At 43.1% G+C, this 19,110-nt stretch overlaps 1 protein-coding gene across 3 annotated transcripts in view; it reads right to left on the bottom strand.

Moving 5' to 3' along the window:
* The window catches only part of LOC135222590 (glyoxylate/hydroxypyruvate reductase A-like), a 251,672-nt gene that overhangs the window by 156,885 nt on the left and 75,677 nt on the right, over positions 1–19,110 (bottom strand). For 2 of the 3 annotated variants that reach the window (XM_064260672.1, XM_064260671.1), the window contains exon 3: positions 18,332–18,415. The exons of the other annotated variant lie outside the window; for it this stretch is intronic. In XM_064260672.1, the coding sequence (XP_064116742.1) occupies positions 18,332–18,415 (84 nt within the window). The remainder of the gene's footprint in view (positions 1–18,331; positions 18,416–19,110) is intronic. 3 annotated transcript variants of the gene reach the window in all.

Genomic DNA, 19,110 nt, shown 5'->3' with positions numbered 1-19,110 from the left:
TGCCCAAATTGGACCCAGCAAAGATCTATTTATCTGCGGAGTTCGGAAATGAAAATATTCTTGCGGAAAGCAGGGATTTTTCAATTAATAAAATCATAAATTTTTTAAATAAGACGGGTTTCGCAAATAAAGTCTAATTTTTTTTTTTTTTTTTTTTTTTTGTTTCTTTCTTTCTTTCTTCTCAGGATTGACCCTGAGAACCAGCCCGAGAAGAGTCTACTTGAGACTCAGAGTTCTGGAAAAACTAACACCTATTAATAATAATAATCTAGCCGACCTTCGTTCTTTGGGCCCGTTGGTGATGGCAGGACAGGTCGTCAGACAGGAGAATTAGGTAGTCTTCCTGTTTTACGTTTGGTTGCTACCTGTATATTATTTATTTTTTGTTGTATATATTTTTTGTTTTTTGTTTTTACATTATAACTTATGGCAGTTTTTGGTTTAGTTATAATGGGAATTAGGCAGTTTGGTATTTAGGTGTTGTTGATGACAAGGACTCATGGTGCTTCCATTGTCAGTGTGACATGGGACCAGCCACTGGGTTGTCGGCACTGGCGACTATGCTTCTCCCAAAGTCGATGCCGACCTAGGACTAGCCACTGGTTCGCTTGTCCTGACAACTCACGCTTCTTCCATTGTTCTTCTGGATAGGGAATTAGTCAACGTTTCAACTGCTGTCATCTAGTGATTCGTTCACCATCTACTTTTTGTCTCACCTGTTTTCTCGGAGTCAGACACTCGTGCGAGATCAGGCGACATTTAGTAGTGCTGAGTTTCTTGTTGACGAAGTCAGTTGCGTTGATACAACCTCCGATGATCGTTTAACATGAGACCAGGTTGGACTGCCAGCACTCATCCTTTGGGACTGAGTCGCCTTTTTGCTCCGTGCTCCTTGCTCTTGGCACCAGAAAGCTCGAGTCAGGAATTGCTCATGAGCCGATATCGCTGCAGGCGACGTTGGGTTGCGTTGATACACCCCCAATGTTTGCTTAGCTTTGAATCGCCCAGGCAGTCCAGGCACTCATCCCTCAGGGAAAGAGTTGTCAATACCCGCTCATCTCTCTTGGCGCCAGACATTCGTGAGAGAGCAGGTGTCGTTGTAGTTCTTGATAAAGTCATCAGGGTGCAGCCTTGCTGTCCTCATTTCGTCTGACTGGTCACCTGGTCGGTCACCTGACTTTAGTACAGACAGACTGACTATGCACTTACTCCTTGTCCTTTACTACCGCAGTTCGGCGGCATTATGGTAGGAGACTTTGAGTTCTTAGTGTCTTATACCTCGGGTTGAGTTTTTAACTGCCTATGATATATATTTCTTTGATTATTTTATGTCATATTCTGCCTGAAAGGGAAATTGTACTCAGATTCCCTCCTCCTTTTCAATGTGGTTAATCGGGCTAGATAAATTATATTAAGGTAATGTTTATTAATATGGAATTTTTATTATAAAATTTATATTAATAATACTTACCTGTATAATTTATCTAGTCCCACCCATCCTACCCCACAATCTGCCTATCACAACTGATTTTCAAGGGAAGGTTTTGTAACTCCCAACGGCAGTGTTGCCAACTGGCGGACAGAATAGGAGGTAACAGAGTTGCCAATGTGGTAAATTTTGGTGCGGTTTTTGGGGATTTAGGGCTAGATAAATTATACAGGTAAGTATTATCAATATTAATTTTTGTACATTCAACTTCCCTGTCAGATATATACTTAGCTATAGACTCCGTCGTCCCGACAGAAATTCGAATTTCGCGGCACACGCTACAGGTAAGTCAGGTGATCTACCGCCCTGCCGCTGGGTGGCAGGAATAGGAACCATTCCCGTTTTCTAATCAGATTTTCTGTCGCCGGTGCCCGCAACATCGTTGTTGGTACCTCCTGACTTGATTTTCATTTTTCATCGCCATCGATCTTCTGGGCTGTCTTTTTTGATGAAGTATTGGATCTTTGGTTTGGCATACGCTTTTGTGAACATTTTATCAAAATTTTCAAAGAAGTGAATTATGACTTTAGCGTGAGACTACTGAATGCTTCAGTAGACCATCTTACCTTTCGCTAGTGTAGGAAATATTAATATTCATTCACTAATACTTGTTAGAATTGTGTGAAATTGAGTGAGGAAGAATGAAATCTCTAACTTCCTACTTAAGGAAGTTAGAAAAGCATAGGGCTTCAAAAGCTTCCTCGAGAAGCTTTAGTAAGTCTCGTACTAACGAGCCAATTAGTGTATTAGCACCTATTATACAAGTAGTTGTTGAATCCTCACATACTGTATTTTCACCTTCTACCTTCACGGAAACTGCAATTCATCTGTGGAAAATGCAGCTTTGAACACTCAAAAGGATAGAGCTCAAAATGCAAACTCTTAAAGGTAAGCACAGTGCAATGGACAGTGATTTTAGTGTTCCCAGTGCAGTGGAGGGTGCGTCTGATCGGCTCTGTCTCGCTCCCAGGCCTAGACCTCTTCCAAGCTCCCAGGCCCAGAGGAGCAGGAATGTCGAAAGCCTTACGGAGGTTACGGAGAATCCCCACCGATCAGGCGTACCCTCGGCAGGATCTGTGGCGAGGAAAGGCATCCTCAAAGAGTGCGTCTCCTCGTCCGATTCATCATCTTACAGACACGTTTGGAGTGCGGATGATCTATCGCGTCCTCTGGAAAGAAGTTGGAAATCTCCTACTTGGAACTCGAACCCGGAACGCTTTCCAGAAGATTCTCCATGCGAGAGGAAGAGAGCTAAGAGAGCCTTAGAAGCGCCAGATGCAGACAGTCCGGATAGGCTGGACTGTTGTCTGATGCGGACAGCATCAACCAGGCGCGAGGTGCCAGCCATAAGCGAAGCGCCAGCCAGGCGCCAACTAGGCCAAAGGCGCAAAACGCCAGAAGCAGACAGTTCGGACAGGCTGGACTGTTGTCCGATGCGGACAGCACCAGCCAGGCGCGAAGCGCCAGCCATAAGCAAAGCGCCTGCCAGGCGCCAGCCAGGCGCGAGGCTCCAGGATCTCCAGCATTGCCTTACGAGAGAGAGGTCAGCCGCGAGGCTCCTCTTATTAGTTTTTCGCAGGATCAGCCTTCTCCTGGCAAAGGCGCAAGATGTCGCACAGGCAGCCGTCGCCTTTGTCAGGATGGTTCTGATACTGAGAGAAGCCCTTCTCCAATATACAGAGGACTGCTGTAACAGGCAGTTCCTCTCAGCGTGGACTCTCTCCTTCAGTTCATACTCTTCCCTCATCATGACGAGGCAAGAACTATGGGAGATTTCTGACTAAGAATCTCTTCTATTCGGCGTTCGGGACTGCGCTGCCGAAGGGGAACATTAAGGTCCTTCCTTCCGTAAGCCCAATCTCTGAACAGGAATCCTGCCCCTTCCTCGATTTCTGTGGAAATCGGGAAGACTTTAGCGATTCCTGGATTAACTTTCTCTCTTGTAAGTGCGTTTTTCCTTCTTTAGTGAGATATTAAACGTATTGTCAGGTAAGTGTATAACACCTCATTGACAAAAAAAAATGTATACTCTTTGTATCGTAAATGGGTTAGTTCTCATTGACAAAGATATCAATACATTTTATCGCGTAAGCGTATAAGCTCTCTTGGACAAGATTCGGAAGAGCTCTCATTCATTGGGTAGAGGTTCTTCCAGGTAATAGACTTGTAGACTACGTCCTTGAAGTCATATGTCCAATAGAATAGGAAGCTTCAGATGTCCTCTTCGGTCCTTGGTTCTCACTTGGGATCTCCTTCGGCTAATACTAATTCGTTCTATTGATGAAAAGAACGAAGATAGTAGATTTCCATTCTCTCTCTTCCTCGTCGAGAAAAGAATGTAGTAGAGAATTAGATGTACAAGTGACTATAATACTCTAAGTATTTTACCTTTGCGTTGTTTTACTACCGTATGGTTCAAGTCATATACGCATACCGTAGTTACCTCTACGGATGGCAACTGAAATCCCTATATCCTTCCAGGAGTTTCCGATGTAAGGACAACGCTTAAAGGTATTGTTACGAAAACACCAACTCAGCTTCTGTATTTAGCGAAGTCTGTTTCGCTTAAATATGCATTATTGAGAGTTTCCTTAGGCTCGACAATAATTTTAACCTATTCCTTCGTAGAATGGAGTAACTGGCAACTCAGGAAGAATAGTGCGAGACGGAGGACATAGCTGTCACTGTAGACCAATGCAGTACCAGCTGAGTCTCTGCCATGAGCGGTCGGTTACATTTCTCTCTCCTGCGGGATTGACTGACTAACCGTATCTCTACCCTACAATCACGAACTTGAGCCTCGGGTTGAGGGGAATTATAGCAAGCATGAATGAACATTGTCTTCGTTTCGCTAAGAAATTTTCAACAGAGATACCTCTTACACCTTTTCGGTGCTGTTTACCGCACTGTAACTGAATTCTGTACGAGTCTACCGCAGCATAGCACTATTATATATTGCTCTCATGCTTATGCAAAGCACAGCCTTATTAGGGAAGGGAGCATGCTCAGTGAGGGAATGGATGAGTCTTCTGGGGACCATTTCCTCGAGGGAGAAGTTTGTTTCCCTAAATGGACTGCAATTCAGACCTCTACAGTTTTTTCCTACCGGAAAACTGAAATAAACGGAGTTCTAGAAATATTTCTGAAACTTTCTCAATAGGTCAAAGATCACCTCTGGTGATAGCGAATTGGTGCCAGGCATCTTGACAGTCGTACAAATGTCCTGGCAATTAGTCTAAAGAATTGGAAACAATACGGTTGGCTCTCCAGTTCCTCGATAGAACGAGTTTTTGGCCAAGGGTTCCAATAACCTCGCTGATAGCAGGCTGGGTAGCGTCATTGTCCATTCCTGATTTCGTTCCCTGTCCAACTGGACGGCGGTTCGATCCCATGGGAGGGACGGAGTTAATAGATCAACTCGAACAATTCCACAGCTCTCTCATATCTCAAGTAGTATCAAGATTCGCTCTCTCTTCGTCCCTTTTTCTCGTTAACGAGAGAGAGCCTGGTTTGAACACAGGCACGGAATGTAACAATCCTCAAGAGGTTCGTTGCTAGATGCTGCATGTCCGTGCGGATCTTCTCGATCGACGGCAGCAACTACTGACGTCTGAGTAATCTTCCCTTAGATGTTTGTCGAGAGTTGTGGAAACTTTGAGGACGTCCTTTCATAGATCTCTTCGCAATGTTGAAGAAGAAGAGGCTTCCTCTAGACTGCTCCCTTATTCTCGTTCCAAGAGCGGTAGCAATAGACGCCTTCCTTTAGTATGGAAGGGGGATAGATGTTAGTCTTTTTTCCCCTATTCTAATTCTTAGAAGATTTGTTAAAAAAATTGCTGGCGTTAGAGGGAGCGAGGAGGACACTGTTCGCCCCATTTTGGCCTTCGAGAGGCTGGATTCACAGAGGTCCATCATTCCTTCAGCACTTTCTAAGGGCCCTTCCCGAGAGAGTATATCTTCTCTAACAGCCTCACTTCGAGAGGCACCTCTAAAACCTCTCCACTCTGAGTCTGATTACATGCAGACTGTCGAGAAGTTGACCGGAAGGAGAGGATTTTTTTTTCAAGGCTTATGGCAAGTGTCATTGCCAAGGCAAAGAAGTGCTACCTTTTCTTGCAGTGTACGATGAAGAAACTGTCCTCTTCCAATACCTCTGTGACCTACATTACTGTTTTCTTCCCTTTCTGAGAGAAGAATCACGTTTGGCTATATCTACTATCAAAGGATACAGTAGCAGGCTCTCCGCTGTCTTTACAAGGGGCCTAAAGATAGCAGAGGACAAAGACCTTGATGATCTTATACGATCCCTCTAAACAACCAAGAGTAGGACATCACGTACTCCGAGTTGGAATCTCGACGTGGTCCTCAGATCCCTTTTCCAAGTTTGAACCTCCTCATCAAGTTTCTTTTAGAATCTTACGAGGAAATGCATTTTTCTCTTGGCCCTCGCAACTACCAAGAGGACAAGTGAACTTCATTCATTGGATTCTTGCATCGGATTCGAAGGAGACTCGGCAATTGTTCTTTCCAGCCATTAATTCTGGCAAAGAACTAAAACCCTTCTAACCCTGGCTCAGAGCTTTGAAGTCAAGGGACTTTCCCATTTAGTAAGGAAAGAGATAGAAAGGTCTCTTTGCCCAGTCAGGGCGCTTAAGTTTTCCTTCAGAAGAAGAAACGGCTTAAGGGTTGCCTGCACAGTCTTTGGTGTGCGGTGAGGGACCCGAAGCGCTTCCCAGAAGGTGCTCATAGGGATATGAAGAGAGCCAAGAAAGCCCTGGTTTTGCCGGCTTTCAGCTCGGAGTCATCTTCGACTTCCAGATCTCCTTCCCCTCCTTTGGACAAGGACAGGGAAAATTCTGCTACGAAAATCCTCCTTAACATACAGGAGTAAATCTCGTCAGCGACGGAAGTACTCACGAAGGATCCTCCTCGGAGGAATACTCCTCTCTCTCGTCCCATCAAGAGATCCTCTCGTCAACTGGACGTTCCATGCTCCAAGCGCCTCTTTTCTACTCCTCGGAAAGCAAGAGGCTCGAGATTTTTAGTGAACGAGCCTTCTTCCCCCTCCGATCAAAAAGCGCCAGCGATATACGAGGTCCATTTCCTGGCGGGAGGCTCCATCTAGGCAAGAGTCGTTGGACAACCTCCAGTCTTCTGTCAGACGTCTGTCGCCAGTGGAAAGAGGATCCTCGTCCAGGCGCCAGACACGCTCCTGGCGCGAGCCTCTTCTCAGCCGCTCGGCGCCAGCCAACCTTGAGTCCCAGGTCAGGAGCGAGTCTCCTGCCAGGCGCGAGACTTGATCAAGCGTGAGGCGCCAGCCAGGCGTGTGGCTCTGGCCAGGCGCGAAGCACCATCTAGGCGCGAGGCACCAACCAGGCGCTAGGAGCCAGGCAGGCACGTGGCGCCAGCCAGGCGCGAGGCGCCAGCCAGGCGCGGGGCGCCAGCCAGGCGCGAGAAGCCAGGCAAGTGCATGAAGCCAGCCAGGCACGTAGCGCCAGCGAGGAGCCAGCCAGGCGCGAGGCTCCAACCAGACGAGACTCATATCAAAGAACGCCCTGGCCTTCTTTGTAAAAATTGTAATCTCCAAAGTACACGATAAGTACCTTGATGATTCCTTCAAACAGCTGAGAGTTAAGCACATGAAGTGCAAGCCGTAGCGAATGCTCTTTCTTTCCATAAGAATATGTCAATAAAGGACATTTTAGCTGTCACATACTGGAGATGCAACTCTGTGTTGACTTCCCATTACCCAAAGGATGTCAAATTAACTTACGAGAGATCCTTCTCTCTTGATTTATACGTGTCTGAGGATACGTTGCTGGGATAGGGAGCCGATACTGATCCTTAACTAGTGAGTTAAATTTTATTTAACGTCGAGTTTTTAGGGTTGTTTGAAAGGAGTTCGGGGATAACTCTTTTCAATATCAGTACTAACCCTCGTGTTAGGATCAGGTGATCGGGATCGGTGTTGTGCTCCCTGATTATGCCATTAGGCAAGGTGTCTTGTCATGTAAGTGGAATAGCACCCATTGACAAAAATCCTCAGGCTCTGTCGAGTAAGCGGATAAGACCCCATTGACAGACCCACAAGAACTCTTAGCAGGAGGTCACTACCTCGCTGAGGCTCTTGAGGCAAAGCAGACTCCTAGGCAGTAGCCATGAAGTCTTCCGCCTAAACAAGTAGGAACCAAGGTTTTATTATTACCTACAACGTATGTTGTTTACCTGTCTATCAGTAAATAGCTGTCTCTTACCCACCACCAAGGGTGCCAATCAGCTATGTATATATCTGACAGGGAAGTTGAATGTACAAAAATGATATTGTTATGATAAAATAAAGTTTTGTACATACTTACCTGGCAGATATATACGATTAATGGCCCATCCAGCCTCCCCTCAGGAGACAGGTGGAAGAGAAAATCTGATTAGAAAACGGGAATGGTTCCTATTCCTGCCACCCAGCGGCAGGGCGGTAGATCAACTGACCTACCTGTAGCGTGTGCCGCGAAATTCTAATTTCTGTCGGGATGACGGAGTCTATAGCTAAGTATATATCTGCCAGGTAAGTATGTACAAAACTTTATTGTATCATAACAATATCATTTTATAATAAAAATTCCATGTTCAGAGGAATAGGTAAACCTTATACCAGTTATTCTGAGAAATTATCCTTGCAAGCCTTCTAACATTCTAAAGATAATTCTACAATTACCCAGATTAATAGACCCATGTGTCCATCAGAAAATAGTGAAATCCGGATAATGGTGAGTAAAACATCTAGGCATGTTCAAGGGCAACTCTGTGCCATTCCTCACCTAACCTTATCAATACCGCATAACTACAAACACTCAGTGTGCTTATAAACAACAACCATAAAACTTTAGACTCAAAACTTCATGCAAAAGGCAATTAGCTACCTCTTTTACCCATATTTGTAACAAAATATACTGCATAACTACACTTAAATAAAACCTCTTCCTTTTCTCACTTTAGTAAATGTGAAACAGTTCATTAGGCAGATAGCCTCCCTGTGTTTACCCACAGCCTACCATGGTTTTATGACAATGTATTTTTATACACCAACTCTCTTACAAGTTGTTACTTATTCTTTTACCAAACATGAGATAAAAATGTATAGCCTATGTGTGAACTATAGACCTGGGCTAGCCCAGGTTTTACACTCATAGTATCCACCTGCAAAAATCAAATGGGCTATTATAGTAATACCTCAATCTTATGCAATTCGAGTTGCTTGAATTCACAATAGTGCAAACTTTTTCACGGGAACCTAACTAGTAATTATCATACACATGTTCTTCACAAACCAGCAAACATTTGTAAATCATCCAGAAACACTGCAAAACCTTGCAAAAATGTTTGTTTAATATTTTCATTTAAATTTATAAGTTTTATAGCTTTTATGTGTAAAATCTGTATTAAAAATTTATTTTTCTTTTTGTACAATCGGCAAGAAAACTGATGATACAGTTTTCATTAGCTTTCATTCATCAAATTTCCCATTTGTTTTTTACTGAAATGACATAATCTCGCTAAATTTACTCTAGAATATGAAAATGCAATGCAAATTATATCATAAGTTGAAATTGCAACACAAAATTGTTCAAATACCTCAAAACACTATATATATATATATATATATATATATATATATATATATATATATATATATATATATATATATATATATGATATATATATATTAATATGAAGTAATTGGAATTTCTCAGATGAATTCGTTCATAGAGATCTGGAAGATAGAGTGGGTGATGGCTGGTTGTGTTATTCCGTATCATGATGACAATATTTACTTGTTTTTCTAATTGAACAGGATTATTTTGCATCACCCTAAGCGGCAATGGACATTATTTTAATTTCTATTAATTTATGTTTGTATTCTTAAGCATTTAAAGTTAGCTAGTGTCAATGGCGGTCAATGTTGTAACGGCTAAGTTGGATTTAACAAATCTAGTAAATCCGCAAGAGCGTTTTGTATGGTGGGAGGAGGTGCCCGGGAACTTTGGTGGGAAAACAAGTCACTGGATACTGGCTTACCTAAAGGCTTTCACACTTTAATGACTGATGCTGTCTTGTATTGAATGCTAGTAGTTGTTTACAGAGCTACTGTCATTAAAAGGAAATCTTTATCAATGTTAAAGTAACGTGTCAACCCGAAGATTTTCTGGCTATGCTCCCATTACAAACAGTTCGGAGTTACCCTACACAGCTAGCACAGCTGCATTACTTTGCCGTGAGACTGAAAGATATCCTAATACATCAGCATTTTTTTGCATGATATAAAACTTTCATTGCCTCTGCAAATGATATCGAGTTATTTGTGGCAATATCAGAATTTTTTTAAAGTAAATTGTATTTTTCTTAACTATACAAACCTTGAGGTCCTTTACATAAGGAATTACTTTCAGCATAGGCTGGAATATAACTGTTAAATTCTTGAAAGGTGGTTAGGAAGTAACTACCATCTGGTAGGCAGGTAGGCCAGTCTGCCCGGATGTAAACACTCCACTTTGCCTTTCGGCCCAGGTTTCAGATTGAGGGGTGGCATGAGGTGGGCATTAATGTAAAGGACCTCAAGTTTGAATAATTAGGAAAAATACAATTTACTTTCACAAATTGTGATTTGTTCCTTTACATAAGGAAGACTCACTGACTGGTGGGAGGAATGTGAATGAGCCTCTAGAACTGATGGAAGTTCTGCACACCTGGGCGATTCCTCTGGTTGTAAGAGCGAGGAGGAGTGCCCTGCCTCTGAAAACTTGATGGGTGTATAGGAACTGCATGATCAAGAGTCAGACCTCTGGGCCTTTTCGAAATGAGTGAGGAATTGTAACTGATCCGAAAAAGGGCTGGGAAGAATATTTAAGAGTCAGAGGCATTAATGTAAAGTTTTGGGAAGGGTTTGCATTATTGTCTGTCTCCTTCCTCCCCTTGCTAGAGGAAGGAGTGGGATTGCTTCTATGATTCCGATATGAAAAACAGAAAGGAAGCTTGATGTGTAATCTTACCGCATCAATCGCCCGACCAGCCAGTGTAAGTTCGAGTCCTATCCTCAAACTGAAGGAAGAGGAGTAGAAGGACGAAGAGGGGAAGGTGGAGGCCAGTCACTCTTGCATCCTTCTTACCTCTAGAACCACACACCATAGGTGAGATGCAACTTGTCCTCTTGAAGGAGCCAGGTAAGCGAACAAAACCTGTGAGCATCCACCACCGGTCCAAGTCCAAGGAAAGAGGTTTCAAGGATCTGTGAGCAGACCCGAAAGAAGAAAGATATAAATATGGTAGCGATAAGAATTCATCTATCTTCCGGTCCGACATATTCTTAGGAGTGGTGAAATGTACCCAGCCACTGGACATACCCAACTGCAGATAAGTCTCTCACGATCTTGTATGACTTGGAGAAATATATGTCATTGACACTTCTGTATTGGCAGTCTGCAGTGAATAAAGGCATCGACACTCAATGAAGGGTGTCGCTCCTTCATAGGTACAGCAACGCACCAATAGGACAAAGTAATGACTGATCTGGATCAACCAATACAAAGTCCACAGCGCAGGAGATCACAAAGGACTCGGACTCATCAACAGATACTGACTGATTGCATTGCCTTGCATCCGAGATGTTGTCACAACGTGACACCCACATTTTGAAGGGTTATGCTGAGAACACCCATACAAATTGTCTATTGTGTTCGCCAACAATGTTGAGAGACAAGATGATGATTCTCATGAGGCACGTGCACATTAGACGAGAGTCAAGTGCCATCTAGAGACCGAGGTCCCTGTGATGGCAAGACAGAAGTTTCTCTTCAGCAGTTGAATTGCAACCAAGGAGAAACAATACTATATTACTAGTGAATGACTAAGATGAATGTGGACCTACGTCTTCACAGTTGAATTGAGAGAAGTAAACATGATTCTGATCATAGAAAACGTCCCGTCGATGACACCAACAAGTGAAGACGGCTTTAATCCCTGTAGTGTTACAGAGGACTAAAAAGGTTATTCTACTATTTCATTGCTGCTCAGCGAGATAGTCAGAGCTTGCAATGAAGGTGGAGTCTTTCAGTAATGAAAACACAGGGATTGTACTGCCTGAAGAACCTCTTCTTGTGGGTTGGATCAGGAAGTTTCTATTTACTTTGGAAGCAGAGCTAGTCGGGCGGGGAACAGGCGAAGTCTTCCGGTATTCATTTACAATTTGGGGTGAACAAAGAATAATTGAACACCTTACAACTTAGGAAATGTATATTAGAACACAAAAGTCAAATTGTCTGAAGAAAATCATTCTGCATCATCGCAGCGGCCGATGGGGCAAGTGCGATGGAACAGAAGACTAGGCCACAGACTTCTGTTATACCGTGGGGTAAACAGAAAGAGGATAACGATTCTAGTGAGATATATCTCTGAAAATTCTCGCAATGGCAAATGTGATGGAGGAGAGATGGGCATTATGCAAGAATTCCAAGCCAACCCGAGACTTATGTAAGTCTGTGATTGCCGAGCAGAGAGATTCGAATTGGGAGGTAATCCTCGACAGAGGAAGAACAATATCATACCGAAAAGAATCTCGGAGAGGGAGCAGTATCTAGGCAGAGCCATATACCACTCACTCAACTTGTTATACTGAGTTGCCTGTGCATTCCATGATGGAATGCATTCGGGTAGAACCATCGAGCACAAAAAAGATACACTCGTGCATCTGCATTTTAACCGAAATGGGAAGGAAGAAACCCCTCCTGTTTGGTGATAATGCAAATGCTGTGGTGTTGTTGGGAAAACAATAACTCTAATTATCTCAAAATCAAAACCTATAACTCTTGGGAGGCTCGAAAGACTGTCCTGAGTTTCAGGTTAATTAGGAGAAGGTACTATTCATCTCAGTCACATACCAGAAGAATTAACTTACAGATATGCACCAACTACTCGGACGATGCAACTGATAACAGAAGCATGTCATGAGAGAAATCTACTAGTATATTTGTAGGTTACTGTAAATTGCACTCCAGCTTAATTCTTCTTCATTCGAGGGACAAGAATAAGGACTGGAAGCAGACCTTCATTCTCTAATGAAGAGAGCGAAGGTGAAGTTGTCCCGAAGGGACACTTCTATGGTGATAACAAGATACAGAAGATGACTAGTTCAAGCTGAACTGGTTGTTCCCAAAACAGTAGCACTGGAGAAGCGTTCAAACCTCTCTGTGTTATCCACCCTAAACAGATTGACGTATGTTCGGTATGATCATAAGATTGAACCAAAAACACAGTCTCTCAGGTTCGAACGCTGAGGAGTAGACTCCATAGAATTCCTCTTATCTCCTTATTCATTCTGGTATAACCCGGAAGTGGAGGATAAAAGAGAGGAGGATTGACCGTTCTTGCCTGCTCTTCTCTGAACTTTCGATGTTCTCACTCTGTTAAAAAAAACATTCATTTCCTACAAATGTTTCGTTCATGTGAACGCAAGCGAAAGTTGACCGGAGTTAAAATCAGTAAAAGCTGGCGAAAACTTGCCACGTCTTGCTACACATCTATCTTCTCCAGGATTGAACCTCACAAAGAAGACTACAGAGAGGACCTCCTTCTATGTCCTTCAGATGCCTTGTTCCGAGGAACAGCGACATCGAGCTTTGCACCTGAAGACTAGCCAATCCTGGCTTTCACAGGTGGGTCCAAGCCACCAACGTGGCTCGGTCCCTTCTCTCGTCCTGCACCACTATCATGATGGAGAGAAGACTTCCAATCATTGACTGTGGATGTACGACTTCCCTTGGGGGTTGTACACTCGTAGAGCCCCGTACACGAGTACACCCAACGCAGTCCCGGTTCCATGAGCAGGGCCCTTGAAACCAGAGACAGGCAAACAAACCAACCAGGGTTCAAATTCCTGGGGCTCCCAAAACTATATTTTTTAGATAGCCTCCAAGTTCCCGCTCCGGAAGAAGCAGGTGAGCTAAAGAGACAGCCGATTACTTCCTCCCCAGGGAAAGGATGCAGACCTTTAGAAGTATCGAGGCGAGACTTCTTAAGGGACGAGAATATCTTCCTCTTCTTACAACGTGGAACCCTTTGAAGAGGGAGGTTAGGAGGCATCAGATGATGAAGACGAAAGACGATGACCCAGTGAAAACACGCTGCAACACATGAAGGGAGGGTGTTATGTATAGGCAAGGAAGTGCACCAATCAAGAGCAGAGAGTTCATTTGTTAGAGCCGAGCACTCGGCCCAGCAGAGCTGTCTGGTCGAGCCGAGTCAAGAGAGCTGAGCAGATCACCAGCAAAGTAGCCATGGCCTGGGTAGTGAGCATGGAGGGAAGTAAGATTTCCTTTATCTCGATCAGGGTGGGTGAAATTTATTTTATCCAGCAGGAGTGTGACGTTGAGCTCAGGTATGTGCCCATCACCAGCAACCCGGCCAACATCCTAACCCGAGGCTCCACAATGAAGGAATTAAGCAACAATCTTCTGTGACACAAAGTTGGATCATGCCAAATTATCGAGCCAAAACCCCTTTCATGGTGCCGCAGCCCTTTTCAAGTTGAAGGAAGAAGGCAAACTATCTCCGCCCGCCGAGCTAAGGGATCTCAGGGGGAGTAACGTTGACTTTGTATAACTAGTCAGATTAATGAGAAATGTCTTGAAATTTGCGCAGTGACAATGTGCCAAGCTGATCCATTTGTGGAACTTGTTTATATGGAAAAACAGTACTGTTTCCCTACAGTGTGTGACATCTTAGAGAATGGGGTCATAGTACCCACCCACATTACCAATTTCATTGCTCAGTTAAGGTTAGCTGTAAGAGACGGGATAGTCTAATAAGAAATGTCATAGGATAAAAGAAAATTAACTGTTTCTGCTGCATTCTATAGGGAGGTTAGTCTAATTGTACCTCAGGCACCTTCATAACATTAGCATTGTAGGGTTAATGAATGAATCACTGTTTTTCGACAGGAATTTTGGACCCCAGGGCTGCAGGCCGTGGCCAAATGTGTAGTAGGAGGGTGCCGAGCATGGGCGATAGCCTTCAGACCTCAGCCATTCGCTGCTTCTATCCCTCCCAAGTGACAGAACGACTCTGGCCCGTCCATTCACTAATGTCAGGGTTGACCACACCGGCGCCCCATACAAATCGAAGGAGGAGTAGGCTAACTCCTCATCATCACCTACAGAGTGCAGTTGACTTAGATTTCTGCAATAACCTAGACCGAGAAACACTTGATTTGCCACTACTCACGGGGCACCTTCCTGGGTGAATAGTGACAACGCCATGACCTGTGCTGCCAGCACCCTCTTGAGCAAGGTGTACAACAAGGACATCATGTAACATTTCCTCCAGGCGAGGGTGATCCACTGGACTTTTCAAACTCCACAGTCTCCCTGGAAACAAGGCTTCTCTAAGAGGCTGATAAGAGTAGTGAAGCGCACCCTGGAAACCCCTTGCAATGCAATGTTTTCCATGAGGAACAACTTTGCACACTCATCAAGAAGGCTGAGACAGTTGTGAACAACAGTCCACTGATGTACACTGGAGATGCGAGGGGAAAATGAAGTTCTCACGCCCTCCCACCTGGTCTGAGACGATCTGGTATGTCTATTGCCACCTGCAGTTCCACATGAGATGTGCCAGACCCTGACCACCAAGCAGTTGCGTCATCAGTACTTCCACCTCACTGAGACGCTTGAGCGCTTCAAGCAATACTGGCAATAGAGTTACCTGAGGTCACTTCAAGAGCAACATGACTTAGGGAGAGTTGTGCAACTGCACTACACGTAGGAGACATCACACTAGTAAAGGTGGAGCACCAGAGGAGTGGTCAGTGGCCCTTGGGCAGAATTGTTGCTATCTACCCTGACGATTGAGGAATCGTACGATCTGTCAAAGTCCTCTTTGAAGGTGAAGAGCACCTGAGCGCCCCTAGAAGTGAACGCCCATGACAACGAAGAAGAGACAAATGAAGGAGATGAGGATGAAAGCATCTCAGAAGGGAACAAGCAGAACGGGCTGGAAGACAGTGTTGAAAGTGTAACTTGAAGAACTGAAAGACTCAGGATGAATGCGACAGAGCCAGAAAGTGTTCGAAATAGTGTGAGTGAAGTCGTGGACAGTGAAAATGCGAGATAAAAAAGAAAGGCTGCGATTGAGCAGAGACTGAGACTGTCAGAGTGGGTTAAGAACAGAGTAGTGTGGTATGTTGTGTTATAGTTTCAGAGGCAAACTTTAAAAAAGTGGGAGCCGAAAAGAGATCCTGAAGGCTTTAGGGGTAGTCTATAAGTCTTGCATCTCGTACCTCCTTCAACAAGGGCGGATGCCAGGTGTGATATTGCAACTGTGAACCTGCATACTGATGTGTTTTATGATTTCCTGGTGTGTCATTGTGTAACTAATGATCTGCTCGGGATAAGCCGTTACCCCTCAAATATCTCCACACGGAGCATTATGTTGTCTAGTTGAAGTGACATTATGCAATGCATATGTCTACATGAACAATGGTGAGCTCACGCTCTATTTTTTGCACAGAATCTCTTGCTATTGCTATGATTGGGTTGTCTCACCTGTTGATGGAACTTATTTCTCTTAGGAAAATAATTTTATTCGTTCTGATGAACACTTCCATTTTCTACCTTACAGGCAGTCCCTAGTTTTCAGTAGGGGTCCCGTTCCCAGGGGTGTGCTGATGAGTAAAAACTGCCATTAACCGAAACTCAGTGATTTATGGGGCCATAATGGCGCTTATGACGCCGATAACCAGTTATCGGTGCCATAAGCACCCTTATGGCACCGATAAGCACCCTTATGGCATCCTTATGGCGCCAATAACCAGAACTCATCTCGTTATGGTGCCATAAATTGACGATTTTATGGCACTAGCCCCATAAAACCGGAAAGCCAATAACCAGAGACTGCCTGTATTGCAATCCTGTGCCTTATATGATGCTCGTAGTAGAGAGCCATTATTTCATTATGATTCCTGAGGGGAACACTGCATTCTGATCCATAACATGATATTCTATGATTCATGCTACTGTGTATTTGATTGATGAAATTGCCTTGCTGCATGACTTTGTCTTCCCTATTTTTTATTACAGAAATGTTATCCTATTACATGGTTTTGATAATTGCCTATTTCAATTGCTGATGCCTTATTCTATTTCACAACTTGGAACATTGCCTATTTTTATTTATGTGTTGCCTTATTACTAGATTTTTTAATATTGCATTTTGAGTAAGAAAATTGAATTCTGTATTGAAGTGTTGCCCTATTTCCTAATTGATACCTTCTGTGTGTTTTCTGTTTTGGGTGAGTAAATTGAGTGATCACTCTGATAAGATGTTTGTTGTTGTTGTGAGCTAGACTAGAGTCATAAGCACTGCAAATTACCCTAGGCCATGACCAGGAAGACCAACTCGTCCTACCTCACCTGTCTAGACCTCTTCCACTTTGGGTCCCTCCCATCTCTTAGGGGGAGAGGATGTTGTGGAAAAATGTGTGCACCATTTACTCGACTTAAATCTGTCACATCCCAAATACGAAATGATGAAGAAGAAGGCCTTAGTGTATGCTTTTAGGTCTGCTGTTTGAAAGAGTTATTGGAACTTCTTTCATATTTTGTTTTGTAATATAATTTGTATTGAAACTGCTACATTGATGATTGATTGAATTGAACCTGAGTTCGAAAAATGCCAAACTGGTTCCCCAGGTAGCGTCCCCCGGGCAGAAAGTGCTTGCTTTCCCTACCAAGAAGTCAACAAGGTATGACAAATCTGTTACGCTGTAGTGTTGGCGGTCAGATCGTTGTGTACGCACCATGCATTGTGATTTTATCATGTTAATGTTTAAAATTCATTGAATTGCATGTGGCTGAAGCTGTTGATTGATCAATTTGTACTTGGATACTGTTCCCCAACTTGTGTCGTTATTTGTAGCAATTCAGATGTGATCTGTGATTGAGATAGCTGGACCACTGATCCCTTAAGGATCACGTGGTCGTCAATTTGGCGTAAGTGTAGCCTTTAAGCATTAACAAAATTTATTTCTGATTGATTTGGGTATTTCTACAGAAGCAGTCTGCATGGACTGCAAGGAACGTAACCCCAGATACGACATCCACTAGGGATTGGGGCATCCAATGTATTTCACCGTGTTTATTACAGTCGTCTGAATAAATATTACTTAAAATTCTTGTTCAGTAGGTAAAACTGCATAGAAAAACCGCAACTGCCATAGTCTAGGCCGCCGCGGATAAGTATCCTAGATCTACCTTGATTTGTAAGAGAATTCATGAAATATTTATTTTTGTAATAAAATTTTGTATATCTTGGCTGCCATCTTCATTTGTCCTGTGAGTGGGGACCGAAGTCTATGCTATAGGCTAAGGCCATCCTGCCAACTCCATCAGGCAAATCCATTAACACCCAGTTGCAAGGTTAATTTTGCAACAGTTCAAATTGCAAACTGCATAAACTTAGGGTTTTTTTTTATAAATTAATTCTGTAAGGATAGAAATGAACACTCACAATTTAAGATAGTGTGCAAAACCTGTAGTGCATAAAACCTGGCTCTCATTAGTACTGGTTGATTTGAGTGTAATGTGCCTGAAACCGTGCCTAAATGGGTCTTGCATTATCCTTATAAGGTGCCAAAATAAATAAAAAAAATGTTCACTGTAACCTCCTTGCTGTTTCTAGTCTTGAATTAATGTCAAATATAATTATAGTGAGAAAAAACTTTGTAATTTATCCTGCATTCCTTGTATAACATAAAACAACCAAAATACAAACTCAATACCAGGAACAATCCATACATACCTTATCCCTCAATGCCTCCACAAGGGTTTCCACTCCAGCCCAGGTTCCCTGAGCCCACTTTAGCTTTGGAAGACTGTGTGCCACCTAAAAATAAATAATGTATGTATAAAATAATAGAGAACAGATATTTTACATAGTAAGTTGAAAGGAACTTACACAATTACAATTTAAACAATCTTAAATAGTTCATTTCCCTGACAAAACAACTTCCTTAATATCAGTTCTTTTCTAACACTGCCAATTCATGTTTACATTTATACATGAAGATATATATATATATATATATATATATATATATATATATATATATATATATATATATATATATATATATATTATATGTTTGCTGTTAAGAGAGAAGTGGAGCCCAGCAAAGGTCCGTTTCTCAAAGTGAAGACAGATTTGGGACTTACAAACTTCAAAACTCGGCAGAGAGCTGCGTCTCGCCTCGTAAGTACCAAGTTTGGTCACAGGTTAGCTGTCTGTTGGGCCAGGTAAGTAATAGTCTTACCTCCAGACAGGAAAAGTCTATTAAGGTTAGCCATTTCTTTGTTGGGGAATGAAGGAGAGGAAGTGACAACCTTAGCTAATGTTGTAGACCAATGGTCAATCAAAGAGACTCCTTGGAATGCTGCCATATCAGTTTCATCCAAAGTTGCTGCCAAAGTTGCTAACTCCTGATGCAAGATGTTTTCTGCTTGGAGTTGATCCTATGACAGACCTGGACCGAGACGAACCAAGTCCAGGTCGATCTGCTTCACCGGGACTGACCTCCAGGT

Source organism: Macrobrachium nipponense, chromosome 8 (genome assembly GCF_015104395.2).
Source record: "Macrobrachium nipponense isolate FS-2020 chromosome 8, ASM1510439v2, whole genome shotgun sequence".
Classification (NCBI taxonomy): Eukaryota; Metazoa; Arthropoda; class Malacostraca; order Decapoda; family Palaemonidae; genus Macrobrachium; species Macrobrachium nipponense.
This window is presented reverse-complemented; position numbering and strand designations above follow the sequence as displayed.